Source organism: Carassius carassius, chromosome 33, assembly GCF_963082965.1.
Source record: "Carassius carassius chromosome 33, fCarCar2.1, whole genome shotgun sequence".
In the NCBI taxonomy this organism is placed as follows: Eukaryota; Metazoa; Chordata; class Actinopteri; order Cypriniformes; family Cyprinidae; genus Carassius; species Carassius carassius.
In genome coordinates, this window is record NC_081787.1 from 21013172 (window position 1) to 21032247 (window position 19076).

General features: G+C 33.1%; 1 protein-coding gene across 2 annotated transcripts in view; it reads left to right on the forward strand.

Moving 5' to 3' along the window:
• The window catches only part of LOC132113948 (dedicator of cytokinesis protein 2-like), a 112450-nt gene that overhangs the window by 89915 nt on the left and 3459 nt on the right, over positions 1–19076 (forward strand). For both annotated transcript variants that reach the window (XM_059522012.1, XM_059522013.1), the window contains exons 27-46: positions 1471–1569; positions 2583–2677; positions 4751–4829; positions 4972–5072; positions 5211–5418; positions 6707–6792; positions 6925–7081; positions 8722–8762; positions 11375–11465; positions 12915–13025; positions 13145–13234; positions 14125–14229; positions 14330–14471; positions 14587–14668; positions 14782–14866; positions 16382–16468; positions 17923–18099; positions 18173–18256; positions 18368–18505; positions 18600–18718. In XM_059522012.1, coding sequence (XP_059377995.1) covers positions 1471–1569; positions 2583–2677; positions 4751–4829; positions 4972–5072; positions 5211–5418; positions 6707–6792; positions 6925–7081; positions 8722–8762; positions 11375–11465; positions 12915–13025; positions 13145–13234; positions 14125–14229; positions 14330–14471; positions 14587–14668; positions 14782–14866; positions 16382–16468; positions 17923–18099; positions 18173–18256; positions 18368–18505; positions 18600–18718 — 2177 coding nt within the window. The remainder of the gene's footprint in view (positions 1–1470; positions 1570–2582; positions 2678–4750; positions 4830–4971; positions 5073–5210; positions 5419–6706; positions 6793–6924; positions 7082–8721; positions 8763–11374; positions 11466–12914; positions 13026–13144; positions 13235–14124; positions 14230–14329; positions 14472–14586; positions 14669–14781; positions 14867–16381; positions 16469–17922; positions 18100–18172; positions 18257–18367; positions 18506–18599; positions 18719–19076) is intronic.

Consider the following 19076-nt stretch of genomic DNA (forward strand, 5'->3'; position numbering starts at 1 on the left):
AAGTTACGACTCCCGGCATCGCTTAGAGCACCTTTAAAAATGATCTCTGACACAATCATTGACACCCTTCACAAGGAGTATAAGTCACAGACATCCATTGCCAATAAGCTGGCTGTTCACCGAGTGCTGTATCCAAGCATGTTAACAGAAGGTTGAGTGGAAAAAATGTGTGGAAGAAAAAGATGCACAACCAACCGAGAGAACCACAGCCTTATGAGGATTGTCAAGCAAAATCGATTCAAGAATTTGAAACTTGAATTTGAAAGAACTTCACAGGAATGGACTGAGGCTGGGGTCAAGGCATACAGATGTGTCAAGGAATTTGGCTACAGTTGTCGTATTCCTCTTGTTAAGCCACTCCTGAACCACAGACAACGTCAGAGGCATCTTACCTGGACTAAGGAGAAGAAGAACCAGACTGTTGCCCAGTGGTCCAAAGTCCTCTTTTCAGATGAGAGCAAGTTTTGTATTTCATTTGGAAACCAATGTCCTAGAGTCTGGAGGAAGGGTGGAGACGCTCATAGCCCAAGTTGCTTGAAGTCCAGTGTTAAGTTTCCACAGTCTGTGATGATTTGGGGTTCAATGTCATCTGCTGGTGTTGGTCCATTGTGTTTTTTGGAAACCAAAGTCACTGCACCCGTTTACCAGGAAATCTTGGAGCACGTCATGCTTCTTTCTGCTGATCAGCTTTTTGAAGATGCCGATTTAATTTTCCAGCAGGATTTGGCACCTACCCACAGTGCCAAAAGCTCCAAAAGTTGGTTAAATGACCATGTTGTTGAAGTGCTTGACTGGCCAGCAAACTCACCAGACCTGAACCCCACAGAGAATCTATGGGCTGTTATCAAGAGGAAAAAGAGAAACAAGAGACCAAACAATGCAGATGAGCTGAAGGCCACTGCCAAAGAAATCTGGGCTTCCATACCACCTCAGCAGTGCAACAAACTGATTCATGCCATGCTAAATCGAGGCAGTAATTAAAGCAAAAGGAGCCCCTACCAAGTATTGTAGATTAACATACTTTCCAGAAGGCAAATAATTCACTAAATGTTTTTTTTTATTATTAGAATTCTAATTTGTTGAGAAGCACCTGTAAATGAAAGATATTTATTGGTTAAAACACTTCATCATGCAAACAGTATTTCATATGTATCAGACTTACTAGTTTTGATTGTAATTTGTGGATCTATTTAATTTATTTCTCAGTATGTTAAATTTTTTAATCTCTTTACATTTATTTGTGGATCATAATCTATTTATTTGGAATAATGCATCAATTCTATCTTCATATGTAACATCTTGTGTGATTAAATTATCAAATTATTAAAATGAATGAAAATATAACTATTTGAAAAAGGCAGAAAAAGTAAAAGACTTTAGACTCTAAATGTGCCTGCATGTATAGAATCACCCTGTTGTTGAAGTTGAGATTTGATCCCCAGGTCTGTCTGTGTCTCTGTCTCACTCTAGTCTCGTGTGGTGGCCTGCATGACGGCCATTCTCAGTCAGATGGATGACAGACACTATTCACGCTACATAGAGACCTTCAGCGGAACCACAGACCTAGTGGTGAGACACTGTCTGTCTGTCTGTCTGTCACCCTGTGTAACTGTTATTCTTTCCTACAGTCTGTCACTTGTTCTATTGTTTGTTTGTTCTATCTATTGTACAGTTGTTCATTTTTGTCTATCATTCTATAATTTTGTCCATCCATCCATCATTCTATCATTCTGGCTGTCTACCAATCTATATTGTTATATTGTTCTGTATATCTTACATTCTGTCTCTTGTTTTGTCTGTCATTCTCACATCTATCTATCTGTCTGTCTGTCTGTCTGTCTGTCGGTCTGTCTGTCTGTCTGTCTGTCTGTCTGTCTGTCTGTCTGTCTGTCCGTCCGTCCGTCTGTGTCTGTGTCTGTCTGTGTCTGTCCGTCCGTCCATCTGTGTCTGTCTGTCTGTCTCTGTCTGTCTGTCTGTCTGTATGTGTCTGTGTCTGTGTCTGTCTGTCTGTTTGTCTGTGTCTGTCTGTCTGTCTGTGTCTGTGTCTGTCTGTCTGTTTGTCTGTGTCTGTCTGTCTGTCTGTGTCTGTCTCTCTGTCTGTCTTTCCGTCTGTGTCTGTCCATCTGTGTCTGTCTGTCTGTCTGTCCGTCTGTGTCTGTCTGTCTGTCTGTGTCTGTCTGTCTGTCTGACTGTGTATTTCTACCTGTCTGTCTGTCTTTCTGTGTCTGTCTGTCTGTCCGTCTGTCTGTCTTTCCATCCGTCTGTCCATCTATCTATCTATCTATCTATCTATCTATCTATCTATCTATCTATCTATCTATCTATCTATCTATCTATCTATCTATCTATCTATCTATCTATCTATCTATCTATCTATCTATCTATCTGCCTGCCTGCCTGTCTGTCTGTCTGTCCGTCCATCCGGCCGTCCGTGTCTGTGTCTGTGTCTGTGTCTGTCCGTCCGTTCATCCGTCCATCCGTCCGTCTGTCTGTCTGTCTGTCTGTCCCTCCGTCTGTCCGTCTGTCTGTCCATCTGTCTGTTTGATTTAGCAGTTAATCATCTTGTGTTGTTTTTGTTGTAGGACTTTCTGATGGAAACGTTCCTGTTGTTTAAGGATCTGATTGGTAAACATGTCTATCCATCTGACTGGGTCACTATGATCATGGTGCAAAACCGGTGAGAGCAAAGAAACACAAACACACACACACACACACACACACACACACACACACACACACACACACACACACACACTCACACACACACACACACACACACACACACTCACTCACGCACACACACACACACACACACACACACACACACACACACACACACACACACACACACACACACACACACACACACACAGTAGCTTTCCTGAGATGACCCACAGTAATATTGTAGGATCCACATTTAAATTCTTGGTTAAGTCTGATTTATTTCTTTTGTATTTCAAACCTTATGATTAAAGTAAATGAGAAAATATTATGTTTAGTTCTTGGATTAACCTGTCATATGAATTGAATTACTCCTCCTCTTTCACGTGTGACTACGGCGTGAAAGTGCAGACCATAAAAGTCAATTAGTGTTGTTTGGGAGGAACAGGTTAGAGGTGGAGTGCAACAATTTCTTCAATCACATTCACATTATTGGAAGTTTGTAATTTGTATTTTGTTTGGAAAGTGAACCAGAGTTTGTGATTAATAAACCATGGGGTTTTGTTTGTTACAACCACATCTCTGAGCATGCTTTATGGATGTGTATCGGGAAAGACTCCTCTCCTAACCTCAAGGGGCTAATCAAGGTTTTTTAAAGATTAGCCGCAACAAACATCCTCCTTCAATCTCAGAGTCTTCAGCAGCACCAACACTACGTTAACATTGATTACACTTCAAACAAGAGGCCAATGAGAGAGAAAAAGAGATTTATAGAGGAATAAACCTGCAGACTCAGAGACAGAGGAGAAAGAAGGAAACTCCTCGTACTGAGGAAAATATAGATTGCTGGTGTCTAGTTTGTGTGTATGTGTTTGTGTGTTACTGTTAATGGCAGCAGATAGTGGCAGCATATTGTGTTTTATTGACCTCAGTATATTTCCTGGAATTCAAATATCATTATATCAAATATTAAAAATTTATCTGTGACCCTGCTGGTAACCAGTTACCGTGAGCACAAACAGCAACGGACACTTAAGAAACCCTAAAAAACGTCTGATGGGAAAATACTAAATCAGACATTGTGAATAAAGCTGCACAAACTTGACACTTACATTCAAAACTCGCTTGCTGTTTTTACTACGGGCAAAACATTTAAGATTTATATGATCTGAAAAATGATGAAAGAATAGATTTGGTGTTGAAAATGAAGACATCCATTAAAAATCCAGCTGATTCAAAGACATCAAGACTCAATAATTATGAAAAAAAAATGAGGTTAGTGAAAAGATCCTGCAGCATTTGAGACACAGAAAAACACTCTCAATCTAATGAATGATGATCAGATATTTATAAATGTGAATCAAGTATCCAAATATTTAATTTAATGTCATTTGTAGATGAATACATTTTGTTTAAAAAAAAAAAAAAAAAAAACTTTATGTTTGTCTTTGTGTTTACATTTTTATTGTGTGTTTTATGGTGTAGTGTTATATTTGTATCATTGAGATAATATTATAGTTTTTATTACTATTTATATATTTTATTTACTGTTTTAATTTTAATTCTTTGGTAATTTTGATGTGTTTTTAAGTCATTTTTATCAAGTGTTGTTTTTTGTCTTTGTACAGTAGTTTTTTTATAATTTTTATTTCAGTTTTAGTTTGAGTCTTAGTACATCAAGTTAAATTAAATGAAAATAAGAAATGTTGCTTAGCCAGTTATGTGAAATATGTATTTTTATATACTTGTATTTTTATTTTATAGATAAAGATAAGGAAAATGTCTTATGTTTTAAGTTTCATTTAACTATAATAGCCCTGGTATATTCATCCAGTTTGTTCAGTATTCCTCTGGAATATTTCTTTAATTCTGAAGACACATTTTTATTTTTTACATTTATTTATTGATCAGGTTTAGCTTAAGTTAATTATTTTAGTATTTCTGTGTAAACTAAATGAAAATAAATGTTGCTCTGACAATTTAATATATATATATATATATATATATAATTGTTATTATTATTATTATTATTTTTTTTTTTTTATGTATTAAGTCAGTTATAATAACCCTGAAATGTCCGTCCAATCAGGGTGTTTCTCCGGGCGATCAACACATACGCTGACACCATGAACCACAAGTTCCTCGACAACAACAACTTTGAAGTGCAGGTCAGTGGGTGTGTGTGTGTGTCTTAAATGAGCTTGATCAAGTTCTGATTCAATTAGTGTAAAGGTCCTCACCCAATGTCATTTTATCATGATTTCTCTCTCTCTCTCTCTCTCTCTCTCTCTCTCTCTCTCTCTCCTGTAGTTATGGAATAATTACTTCCATTTGGCTGTGGCATTTATTACCCAGGAGTCTTTGCAGTTGCAGCATTTCTCTCCCACCAAAAGGAGCAAGATTCTGGCCAAGTGAGTCTTAAACCAGAAATATCTCAGTTAAACCAGCAGCAACTGCTCACGGATGAACCATAATTATTACAAAAATCTGTCTTTCACAACTATAGTAAAACAAAATATGCATAAACATGCCTGCTTGCTTTCATTCAGATATGGAGATATGAGGAGGCTGATTGGTTTCGCTATCAGAGACATGTGGTACAAGCTTGGTAAGAATAAGATCTGTTTTATTCCCGGGATGGTGGGTCCCATCCTGGAGATGACTCTTATCCCGGAGGAAGAGCTGCGGAGAGCAACCATCCCCATATTCTTTGACATGATGCAGTGTGAAGAAAACCACTCCGGACACTTCAAAAAGGTTCAGAGACACACACACATCTGTTTTATATACTTCTCTTGTTCCTAATAAAATCTAAACTCAACATTTTTACATGCAAATAACACGTTATTTAATCCTTTTTGGTCTACGCAAAAATGTATGTAAAATTGTGTTAAAATATATTGCTTTAATTGTATGAAATATTTATAGTGCTGATGACTAAATTAAAACATGGTAAAATGTGATCCCCCCCCCCCCCCCCCAAATTTTTTTTCTTGAGTATTTCTGTATTTCAAGGAAATGGATTTTTAACATGGTAAAATGTGTTACTTTTTTTAAAGCATTCTATGGAATATTTCTATAATTCAAAGGAATGGGTTTAACATTTTTTTAAAAATTGTAAAATATATTTAGGTTTTATTAATACTGAATATTTCTATACTTCTAAGGAATACATTTAAAGATGTAAAATGCATTATTATATATATATATATATATATATATATATATATATATATATATATATATATATATTGCATTTTACATCTTTATAGCATATTATATTTCCTGGAGTATTTCTGTAATTCTGGAAAATTGATATTTTTACACATATTTCTATTGAATATTTCTATAATTTTACAAAATGTGTTTAAAGATGGTAAATAAGAAAAAAAATATATGTCTGTAATATATGTACTGAATATTTTCATAATTCTGAGGAATGGGTTTAAACATGGTAAAATGTGTTAAAATATCTTAAAAGCATTCTATGGAATATTTCTATAATTCAGAGGAATGGGTTCAAAAATGTGTTAAAATATTTTTACAAATATTTATCTTCATGCATACTGAATATTTCTTTAATTCTAAAGCATGAATTTAAAAATGTAAAATACATTTAAAAAAAAATTCTTGGGTATTTCTTTAATTCTTGTAAATGGGTTTAAACATGGCAAAATGTGTTAAAATATGTTTACAAATATTTGTATTGAATATTTCTATAATTTTACAAAATGGGTTTAAAGATGATAAATAAGAAAATATACGTCTACTGAATATTTTCATAATTCTGAAGAATGGATTTAAAGATGGTAAAATGTTTAAAAACGGTGAAAATCTGTTCAGATTCAATGATTTAATGTAGGTCTGCTGTAGGATAACCTTAATAAGATTTTTAGCATGTTTAGGTTTGAAATACGACAGTTTTTTTTTTTTTTTTTTTTTTACATTTTTTATATGAACGTTTTCCTTCTGCCCACACACAGAGTAGCAAATGCAGATTGCTATTGTTGAACTGGTGAATGAAGTCTCTCTCTCTGCCTCTCAGTTTGAGAACGAGATCATCCTGAAGTTGGATCATGAAGTGGAAGGGGGAGGAGGAGACGAGAGATATATGGAACTGCTACAGAGCATGTACGAACACACACACACACACACACACACACACTGTGGTCTTGTATAATGATGGCTTGACTCCATAAGAAGCTCCAAATCCTCCTGAAATCTCCTGAAAGCATGAGCTGTTCTGACTGTGTGCCACTTCAGTCTTTTAGAGTGCGCTCAGGGACGCCCCCAGCTGCTGACCGAGGTGCAGCACTTTGTTACCCTGGTGACCGGCCTCCTCAAGCGTCTCCTTGACTACCGCTCAGTGATGAGCGAGGACAGTCGAAACAACCGCATGAGCTGCACTGTCAATCTTCTGGTAAGCCCCGCCTACTTCACACATCACAGACATAAATTGGCTCTCTGATTGATCTGCTCAGATCGGTTTGAGTTTTTGGTCTCCTGATGGGCCCACCTGTTATTTTATTTAACAAACACACAGAATAAAATTCCAGCACAACATCTGGAGGTTAAAAAGCAGATCCTGAACAGTTGTTATTCACTAAAACCATTGAAAATAAAATAAAATATAAATGTTAGATAAAACACTTAACCGTGAAAAACTTTAAAGAGAAATGCTGCCCTGACAACTAAAACAACAAAAATAAGTTCTAAAATTACTAAAAACAGAATAAAAAAATAAGTGAAAGCTTTATAGAATTAATATAAAACACAAAGTAATAAAATGACAAAAGCACATAACAAAACTACTGAAACTTAAACTAAAATAAAAATTTAAAATATTAATAAATACTGTAAAAAGTATCAATATACACACTACCGGTTAAAAGTTTGGCATGATTGAGATTTTTTTATTTTTTTGAAAGACACCTCTTCTGCTCACCATGACTGCATTTATTTGCTCTAAAAATACAGTAAAAACAGTAAATATTATTAGAATTTAAAATAATGGTTTTCTATTCTAATATATTTTAAAATATATTTTATTCCTGTGATGCAAAGCTGAATTTTCAGCAGCCATTTCTCCAGTCTTCACAGCCATCACAGAAATAAATTATATATTAAAATAGAAAATAGAAAAAATAGAAAATAGTTATTTAAAATGGTTATTATATTTTACAATACTACTGTTTTTACTGTATTTTTTGATCAAATAAATGCCACCATGTTGAGCAGAAGAGACTTCTTTCAAAAACTCATAATTATTCCAAAGTAAAATAACTGATAATTTATCATACTTCAAACATTTTTGGTGTTTGCTGAGGAAAGCTTCAATAATTCTGTTAAATAAACACCTGACTCTATTAAAATATTAAACTTCAGAGTCTAACTCGTAACTCGTCCAACTTCTGTTTCCTTTTTTCCTTAACACTTTCCTCAGTTTTGTTTCCTTGAGCACTCAGGATGGAAACGTTGCCTTATTCACTTTTTATTCATTTCTATGCATAAATAAAATTGATGGAAAACAGCTAATGAAGGACGGACCTGAGCTTATCAGGAAGAAATAATAATGAAAACATCCAGAAGAGTTATTGTGAAGTGATTGCCACATGAACATATGTTTTCAATTTGAGTTCAGCCGTCAAGTTCCTTTTCTTACAGTGATGAATCTGTCAGCTTTAAATGATTCAAACACGAAGACCCAGGTATAATATTTCCTCTAAATGAACACCCACACCCACAACTAACAAATTAAACCTTTATTAATACAACAGGATCTCTATATTAACTCCTCTGCTCCACAAAATATTCATCTTTTTCTAATAATTCATTGGAGATTTGAGTTTCTTCTACTTGTTTTCTAACAGTCAGACTGTCGCCGCAGCAACTTTTATCTGTCAGGGTTGAATTTACTTTAATAAATGAATAAACTATAACTAAGCATCATCTCGGTGTGTGCATTACATATCAGAAGCTCCCAAAAACACACACTCTCATCTGCAGAGAAACACAAACACAGAGGCTCAAAGTTAATGTTTGCGTTTCATTGCTTTTCAGAATTTCTACAAGGACATTAACCGTGAGGGGATGTACATCAGGTAATTTTCATATTAATTCTGTGTGTGTGACTGTGATTGTAAGTGCTTGTGTGTTGGTTGTGTAATCTGACAGGAGAGATTATCTTGGTCTTGCTGAATTAATGTCAAAATCCAATGGATAAGCATCCAAGCATAGAGACGGACCGGACCGACAGAACGAGGGACTGTCGTGTTGTTTGACATACTGCTACCTTACAGGCACATTAAACATAAATGAGCAGGTCTGTAGAGAGGCATTCTGCAGGGTGTAAAACATAACCAAGTTAAGATGAATGAATGCGTCTCAGCTTCTGACTCAGTTTCTTATTGTCAGTAAACATGATCAAATTATGTGTCACGTCGTGGAGAAACATTGATTCATTTAGCTTTAATGAATGACAAACGGAGATCGTCTAGTTTATTTATAACCTCATTTTATTTTCGTCATGACCTTTGACTTGTGAAATGAGAGAGAAAAAACGAGAGATTATGAAAATGACAATAATTATAACACAATAATGTGAAATCATGATGCACATCAGTTCTGCACCAGTTTTGATCTATAATTTACCTTCAGTAAGACTAATGAACTTAATTCTTGATGGATTGCTGGAAGAAAAGAATAGAATAGAATAGAATAGAATAGAATAGAATAGAATAGAATAGACAAATGTGCAGATATGCATTAGTATGTATGTACTGTACTGTATAATGTACTGTACAGAATAATATACAATATCCAGTACAGTACAATGTCAATACAAATCAATGTAGGAATTGTTGCATTTATTGATTTTTATAATAAACAGTAAGTTTTGAAGATTTAAATATATACAGTACAGACCAAATGTTTGGAAACATTACTATTTTTATGTTTTTGAAAGAAGTTTCTTCTGCTCATCAAGCCTGCATTTATTTGATCAAAAATACAGAAAAAAATGTAATATTGTGATATATTTTTACAATTTAAAATAATTGTTTTTAAATTTATTATACTTTAAATTATCATTTATTTCTGTGATGCAAAGCTGAATTTTTAGGATCATTATCACATTCATTATCAAAGTTGGAAACAGTTCTGCTGCTTAATTTTTTTTCAGAACATGTGATACTTTTTTAGGATACTTTGATGAATAAAAAGTAAAAAAAAAAGAATATATATATATATATATATATATATATATATATATATATATATATATATATATATATATATATATATATATATATATAAAATATAAAATATAAATATTTTGTAATAACAATATACACTACTGGTCAGTAATTTGGGGTCAGTAATTTTTTTTCTTTCTTTTTTTTTTTTATAAAATCAATACTTTTATTCAGCAAGGATGTGTTAAATTGATAAAAAGTGATAGTAAAGAAAATATATTATTAGAATATATATTATTCAAATTTTTATTTTATTTTGAATAAATGCGGTTCTTTTTAACCTTTTATTCATCAAATATATTAGACAGCAGAACTGTTTCCAACACTCATAACAAATCAGAATATTAGAATGATTTCTAAATGATCATGTGATAGACTGGATGTTACATGTGACACTGAAGGCTAAAGTAATGATGCTGAAAATTCAGCTTTAATTTTTAATAAATTTTAATAATTTATTTTTATAAACTATATTCAAATAGAAAACTATTATTTTAGGTTGTAATAATATTTCACAATTTTATTGTTTTTTTTTCTGTATTTTTGATCAAATAAATGCAGGCTTGATGAGCAGAAGAAACTTCTTTCAAAAACATTAAAAATAGTAATGTTTCCAAACTTTTGGTCTGTACTGTATATACAGTACAGACCAAAAGTTTGGACACACCTTCTCATTCAAAGAGTTTTCTTTATTTTCATGACTATGTATATATATATATATATATATATATATATATATATATATACATATATATAGATAGATAGATATATTTTTCTCTTTAAATAAATTTCTAAGAAGAAAGCCACACTTCAGCAGGGTTTAGACTCTCTGCTTCATGTAGTACTGTACACATACCTTATCTTCCCGTAACCATAGTAAAGTCACTTTAACAGCAGCCTAATGACTTTATGTAATACTGCCTCCTTGTGGTAAATATGGAAACCATTTGTTATGATCTGAAAGAAGTATATACATGTAAATGTTATCACTTATAAACACACACACACACACACACACATATACATACACACAATAAAATATATTTTTCATTATTTATAATATTTAAATACTTCTAAGATTTATTTTTTGTTATATGTTTTATATATATATATATATATATATATTTGTACAGTACATGTGACCCTGGAGCACAAATCCAGTCTTAAGACACTGGGGTATATTTTTAGCAATAGCCAAAATACATTGTGTGGGTCAAAATTATAAATTTTTCTTTTATGACAAAATAATTAGGATATTAAGTAAAGATAATGCTCCATGATGACAATTTATAAATTTCCTACCATAAATATATCAAAACTAAATTTTTTATCTGTAATTTACATTGCATATATACAGTATATATATTATAATATCATGAGGAATCCATGAAGATAATTCATGTTTATTTATTTATATTTATATTTATATTTATTAATTGTAATGGTTGTGTGTTTCTAAGGTACCTCTACAAATTGCGGGATCTTCATTTGGATGGAGAAAACTACACAGAGGCGGCTTATACACTTCTGCTGCACTCCAAACTACTGAAGGTCAACAAATACACAGACAAACACACATTTAGTTTCTTTATATATTCATTAAAATATTATTTTGGTGTGTTCATTTATCTTTGTCCTCATGGAGAATGGATTTTCAAGGAATTACGTACCATATGCATCTCATTAATAGATTAAAAGTTTTATTATGGATTGGAATGTAAAGAGGAAGTTGTGTCCAATTGCGGCTGATTTCAAGTTTTACTGTCTTTGAGGGGACATTTTGACCTCACTATGTAGGTTAAATCACACACACACACACACACACACTCACCTCTGACACACGGTCACGTATAACATAGAGATGTTTTGATTGGTTCACTGGAGACAGAAATCTTTCCTGTCTGATTTACTGGTGTCCCTGACAAGCCGCCAGCAGATAAAGCCTCCAGGTCAAATTTATGAGATTTCTGCAGCGCATCTGGCTGATTTATAAAGCGTCTTACCCTGCTGTGTGATTCTGTCTCTCTCTGATGAACACAACACAGTCCATGCATATATGTGATATTTAATGTTCAGTTTTTACACACAGCCTCTCCTCTGATTAGAAACCACTTCAGTTCAGCCTCTCGCTTTATTTCCTGTCAAACAAACCTGTCGTGATTCATTCAGCCCCGTTGATGACTGTGACAGTGTTATTTTAGTCTCAATATACTATTATACTATTATACTATACTCATATACTATTATAGTTTTGCTAATATTCTGAATTAAATGTAACTTTTACATTTACAGCTTTCATTTTAATTTTAGTTAAAAGTTCAGTCATTTTGTTGTGTTTTTGTGTTTTTGTGTTTTTGTGTTTGTGTGTGTGTGTGTGTGTGTGTGTGTGTGTGTGTGTATATATATACGTATATATACACACACTGTATATATAATCATTTTCTTAATTTATATCTTATTTAGTTTTCTTTGATTTTTTATTTTATTTATGTGTGTGTGTGTGTGTGTGTGTGATTTTGTTAGATTGTGTTTTCTTTTAATTATGTCTGTATAGTTTTTTTAATACATTTTATTTATTAGATTTAGTTGTATTAATTTGAGCACTTCAACCTAAATTAAGCAGAAAATGAGAAATGTTGGCTTGGCAACTAGCTGAAATAAATTTGTAATTTTTTTTCTATTATATTATGTTATATTACATTATTGTATATTTTTAATTTCTTTTATTTCAGTACTGAAAAAAGGTGGTTTTTGTGGTTATAGTTTTAGTAGACTATAATCCTGACATCACTTCCTGTTTACGTTTCATGATTCCAATCCATGTTAATCCAGTTTATCTAATAATGGAATGTCTACTGCACAATTCCTTGATTGTTAGTTTCTTTGTTAGATAGTTAGCATCACCTAGCAGTTTTTCATGGCCAAGAATCAGCTATAAGGGCATGTAATAATCTTGTTTAGACTGTTATATGATATAATAATAATGCTATGTGTTTGCAGTGGTCAGAGGAGCAGTGCATGCTTCAGCTGGACTATCAGACGCTTCAGACCCAGCGGCAGCTCAAAGAATCGCTCTACGACACCATCATCAGCTACTTTGATAAGGGAAAGGTCAGCTCATCTTCACATTGATAGACGTGCCTGGATGTTGAAGACTGACCTCATGAATGTTTAACTCTGTGTGTGTGTGTGTGTGTGTGTATGTGTGTGAACATGATTTTGCGTGTCAGATGTGGGAGGAGGCCATCACTCTGTGTAAGGAGTTGGCAGATCAGTTCGAGATGGAGGTCTTCGATTACGAGCTGCTCGGACAAAAACTGGTAATGCACAATAAACCTCATTTCAAATTATTATTCTTATTTTTTATTATTATTATTCTTATCTTTATTTTTGTATGAAGGTTTTGCACTTTTAACTATTATATTATATTATATTATATTATATTATATTATATTATATTATATTATATTATATTATATTATATTATATTATATTATATTATATTATATTATATTATTATATTATTATATTATATAATCTTTATTTTTTCATTCTTTTTTTCTTTTTTACTTATGTATATTTTTATTATTTAGTTTGTTTATTTTTTGCACTTTTGGACATGATATATATTTTTTTTATGTTTTTATTGTATTTTGTTATATTATTCAATAATTTAAATTTCTTGGACATTTACACCGTTTTGCTAATATTATATTATATTATATTATATTATATTATATTATATTATATTATATTATATTATATTATATTATATTATATATTCTTTATTTTTTCATTCTTTTTTCTTTTTCAATTATGTATTTATTATTTAGTAATTTTTATGTTTTGCACTTTTGCACATATTATATATATTTTTTTAATATATATGTTTATGTAATTCAATAATTAAAATTTCTTGTAACGTTTCACCATTTTGCAGTTATAATACATTATATTATATGATACATTTATATAATATTACATATTTGATTGGATTTCTTTTTTTTCTATTTACTGTTTACTTTCTCTTTTATTTATTATTCTTTACACTTTTGAAAATATCACCATGTATCGTCACATATATGATCATAAATATCATATAGCATATATATCATATCACTTTTATTTTACTTACACACTGAACCTTCCATATTTTACAAGTCTTCTAGCATTATTTGGTCTTTTAGATTTTAAGCGTTTCCTTTTGCAGAACCAGCAGGCCAAGTTTTATGAGAACATTATGAAGATCCTGCGGCCCAAGCCGGACTACTTCGCTGTGGGATATTACGGCTCTGGCTTCCCTCAGTTCCTCAGGGTAAGCATGTGGTTATTATTCTCAGCTAATGCTGGAACTTTGCTAAGAGATATGTAACTTAATCTTGATTGTGATGTTTTGTTATATTTGATTTCAATAGAATAAGGTGTTCATTCACCGTGGGAAGGAGTACGAGCGCAGGGAAGATTTCCAGAGTCAGCTGATGAGTCAGTTCCCCAGCGCTGTGAGACTCAACATCACCACAATGCCTGGAGACGACATTAAAAACTCCAACATGCAGTGTATCCGTCACATAGACTGTGGATTATATTATTTCACTTTAATTCCAAAGAGACATACTTGCATATATTTGAATATAAATGGCCGGTCTGTTGTTCTTAACCGGATCTGGATCAGATATCCAGTGTTTTACAGTCCAGCCGGTTCTTGAGATCCCGCCGCGTCTGAAGAACAAACCAGTGCCTGATCAGATCATCAAGTCAGTCTGCAGAAAACACAAACCACGTTCATCTCTTCACCTTGTGTCGTGGTCTGATGCTATAAACTCTTTCTCTTCTTTTCTTCTCTTGCTTCTTTCTGGTGATTCTGTAGTTTCTACAAGTCTAACTACGTCCAGCGGTTCCAGTACTCCAGACCCGTGAGGAGAGGGAAAGTGGATCCTGATAATGAGTTTGTTGTGAGTCAAAACACAACATTAATTTCTCAATCATCTCTGTTGTTTATAAAGCTACTTAGAATTATCACATCCTAAAGATGCTTTTTGTCTGTGACCTCCAGATGTACTGAAATACTTTATAGATTTACACATTTAATTGGTAAATCCTTTTGTGATACATTTCCAACTTGATCGTTCTAGCTGTCTATTTAATGTCAGTTCAAGCAAGCATTTAGAGTCAAATTAACTTGATAATTCTACTTTCATGGACACAGGTTTAATTAGAATGCATCACATCTACTTGGATGCTTGAAAACGTCAACACATCCAAAGCTCAAAATAAGACTTAATAAATTACCCAGTTTGTGGGTTTTTGGGGTGTGTGGAGGAATTTATAGATCAAGGAGAATTGTTGGATTTTATTTAAATGATTTATTGCAGCATAGACTCATTTAAAACACATTAAACATGAGTAAATTGCTTCTTGCTGCAAAGAAAATGTAATTTAACTAATTATATTCCAAAAGCTAATTACAGTATTCCACATATACAAGTGGCTGAAAGTATTGAACAAATCTGTCGTGTAATTTTAGTATTATTAAAGCATTTATTAATATTTAGTTCATATTTTTTTACATTGTCAGTTTTATGTTCAAGTATTAGAAATTTTACATGTTTGTCATTTCTATTTTTTCCCCCATTTAGTTTTCATTTATTATTTTAGTTTTGATTTTATTGATGTCTTCAACTTCAACTTGTTTTATTTCGATAATATTCACATAAACATCAACATAGAACAGTGTTGATGTAGAATCATTATTAATATTAATATTACTATTTATAATATTTATATTTAACATTTTCATACTAATTTAAGTTTTATTACGTTTATGTGCTGTTGTCACTTTTTTTAGTTTAGCTTTATTATTTGTTTTAGTTTTAGTAATTTTAGTACTTCATCTTCAACTTATTTTATTTATAGTTTGTTGCCAATGCAATGTTTCTGATTTCCATTATTTCAGAATTTAAGTTTTTTTTAAGTTCATTTTATTTTTTTTATTTTTTTTTAGCTTTATTTAAATGAATGAAAGTGATTTGTAATTATTGAAGTTAATAACATTGACCCTGTCACATAAACACTCACACATCTATGTGGAAGAGAAACAGCTGATCATTTATGCATCATTGAGATCATGAAGGAGCTGACAAAGACAGGAAGGAGACAAAACTGACGATTAATTAATGACATTATGCAGTGTACATTTTGAACAGCAGGTTGAGATATTTGACCATTTCTGTTAATGATCAGACACACTGCACTGTAAAATGAAGCCAAGCACCAGAAAGCACAAACTACTGTATGTGACTGTATTTAAAAAAAAAAAAAAAATCACAATTACACTTATCTCCTGGACATCAACATTTTCTGGTTAGGTTGAATATTTTTTTTGCCTGTACAAATGCATTAAAACAATAACACACACACAAACTCACCCATTTACAGACACTGTATCTGACTTTTTTCTTTCTCTTCAGTCTATGTGGATTGAGCGCACCACATTCTTAACTGCTTACAAACTTCCAGGAATCCTGCGCTGGTTTGAGGCCACTAGCATGACCCACGTGAGTCTCTTTCTGTCCCTGTCAGTCACACTGAAATACTCTGAAATACTTGTGTTCTGCGTACTGTGCAGTCTAAACTGGACAGGACTCTTTAATCAGTGTGTCCGTATACATAACAGTAAACATATTTAAAAAATAGATATATTTTTATAGATGTATTTTTTACTGAATATATTTTTATACTACTTTTGTTTCTGTAATTGTATAGACTTTTTAATTTTAGAGAACATGTGCATTATGCACATGATTTACATACTGTTAAAAAAACTGTATGAGCAGTATGTCAATCCAAAATGATTTACAAAGCACTTTTCACAATACACATTGTTTTAAACCAGCATTGCAGAAAAGATTTTAATGTTTATAATACCTTAATTTATAGTCGCACTTAACAGATCAGTGCTGGACTACATTTTGCAACAATATAAACAACCAAGCAGTTGACATTTGCTAAATATTGGATACATACTGGGCCCCATCATACACCCCCCGCAATGTGGCACAAGGCGCAGCTTAAATGTTTTTGCAAGTTTTAGCCCGACGCATTTCTCATTGTTCTATCCTGCATCACGTTGTTTAAATAGCAAATGCATTTTCACCCATCTGTGCGCCCATGAGTATGCTGGTCTAAAAAAGAGGTGTGTTCATGCACATTGTTGCCGTGTTGCTATTTTGAGGAACTGAAAATAGACTGTGCCATACACCAACTCAAACCTAGTCTAAAGTCAATGCCGCAATATTTTACTTGTTATATAGAGTGCGTTAGTAGAAAATGCGCATCTGGGCAGGTCCACAACGCATGTTCACTTTGCTTATTACACACAGGGATGTACAGCAGCAGAACACCAACATGCCATTATATAAAAAAATAAGGTTTACAGTGTAAAATAATATTATTGTGTGGGCTACATAAATATTAAAATGTCATACATGTCATAATGGATAGTCATTGCTCACGAAGGAGCAGATCCGCTTTCAGTCTGTGTTGCATTAAAATTCTTCCGTTTAATTAACGAATCAACCCATCGCAAGCTCAACCCACTCTTACAGGGAATAGGAGATGAGACTCTGATTGGTTTATTGCACGTTATGCCTAAAAATACACCTGTTACTCATTAAGAGAATCGGGACAACCCTTTTAGACCACTCACTGGGAGCGCCGACCACTTTTCCAATCGATATACTAACAAAAGTGTATTCTGAAACACCCTGAGTGCACCTGCGCTGTGCGCTTTAGACCATGCACATAGATCTTTAAAAAAGAGCCCACTGTAAATATGTGGAAAAAGTTGAACATACTTATACTGTATATGCAACCTTGTATTAGGAGCTGTGCGATAGTATCGTTTAGAAATGCACTGTTATTTTATGTCATCATATTATTTGATTTACTGATTTCCACTGACGAGCAGATAAATTTGTGATGTAAAGATTTGTGAATATTTCTCTTCCAGACGACGGTGAGTCCGCTGGAGAACGCCATCGAGACGATGGGACAAACCAATGAGAAAATCCTCACCATGATCAACCAATACCAGTGTGATGACACTTTACCCATAAACCCCCTCTCTATGTTGCTCAACGGCATCGTGGATCCTGCCGTCATGGGTGGCTTCGCCAAATACGAGAAGGTCAGAGAGACACGGTGAGAAAACAGAGAGAAGTGCTGAGAATAGATGCTGATGTGTGTGTGTCTTTCTCCAGGCGTTCTTCACGGATGAATACATGCACGAACATCCTGATGACAAAGACAAACTCATGAGACTCAAAGACCTCATCGCATGGCAGGTCAGAAACATTGGACCATTTGTTTGTGGCACTGATTCTAGAAAACGTGTTGAGTCATGTCTGGTTAGGACAGACGGTTCACCTGAATAAGCTGTTGTTTGTCTTCTGTAGATCCCGTTGTTGGGCAGAGGAATCAGTCTGCATGGAAAAAGGGTGACTGATGACCTTCGACCTTTCCATGAACGCATGGAGGAGTGTTTCAAAGAGCTGAAGAAGAAAGTGGAGAAGGAGTATGGAGTGAGAGAACTGGTAAGGATGAAAGTCAGAAAGCAGAAAGAGAAAGAAGGAAGAGAAAAAAGGAGTCAGCACTCTGCAACCTGATTTTTTTTGTCATCTTTTGTAGCCGGATATGGATGAGAGACGATCCACTCGGCCACGCTCTATGTTGCGCTCGGTTCGACAGTCTGTCTGCTCATTGGCTGGATCTGAATGTGGAACGCCCACTAAGACACACCCAGAGAGGTGACCACACCCACATATGTATCTAGAACATGCTATGATTATTCCTGCAGTTTATGTGATGATATGGATGGTGTACACAGTATGAAGATTGTGTGGATGCAAAGTGTCAATACGATTTTTTATTTTATTTTACATTATTTTATAGAAATATATAAAAGACAATATTTGTTTAAATATGTATATTTTAATTATTTTATTAATATTTGTTATAAATATATGGTTTAATTTTGTTATTCATATTTATAAACATTGTTTTGTTTTATAATTGTTTGACATATTTATATATTAAGTATTTTATTAATATTTGTAATTAAGTTGTATTTATTTATGAATATCAGTTTTAATACTTATATTTTAA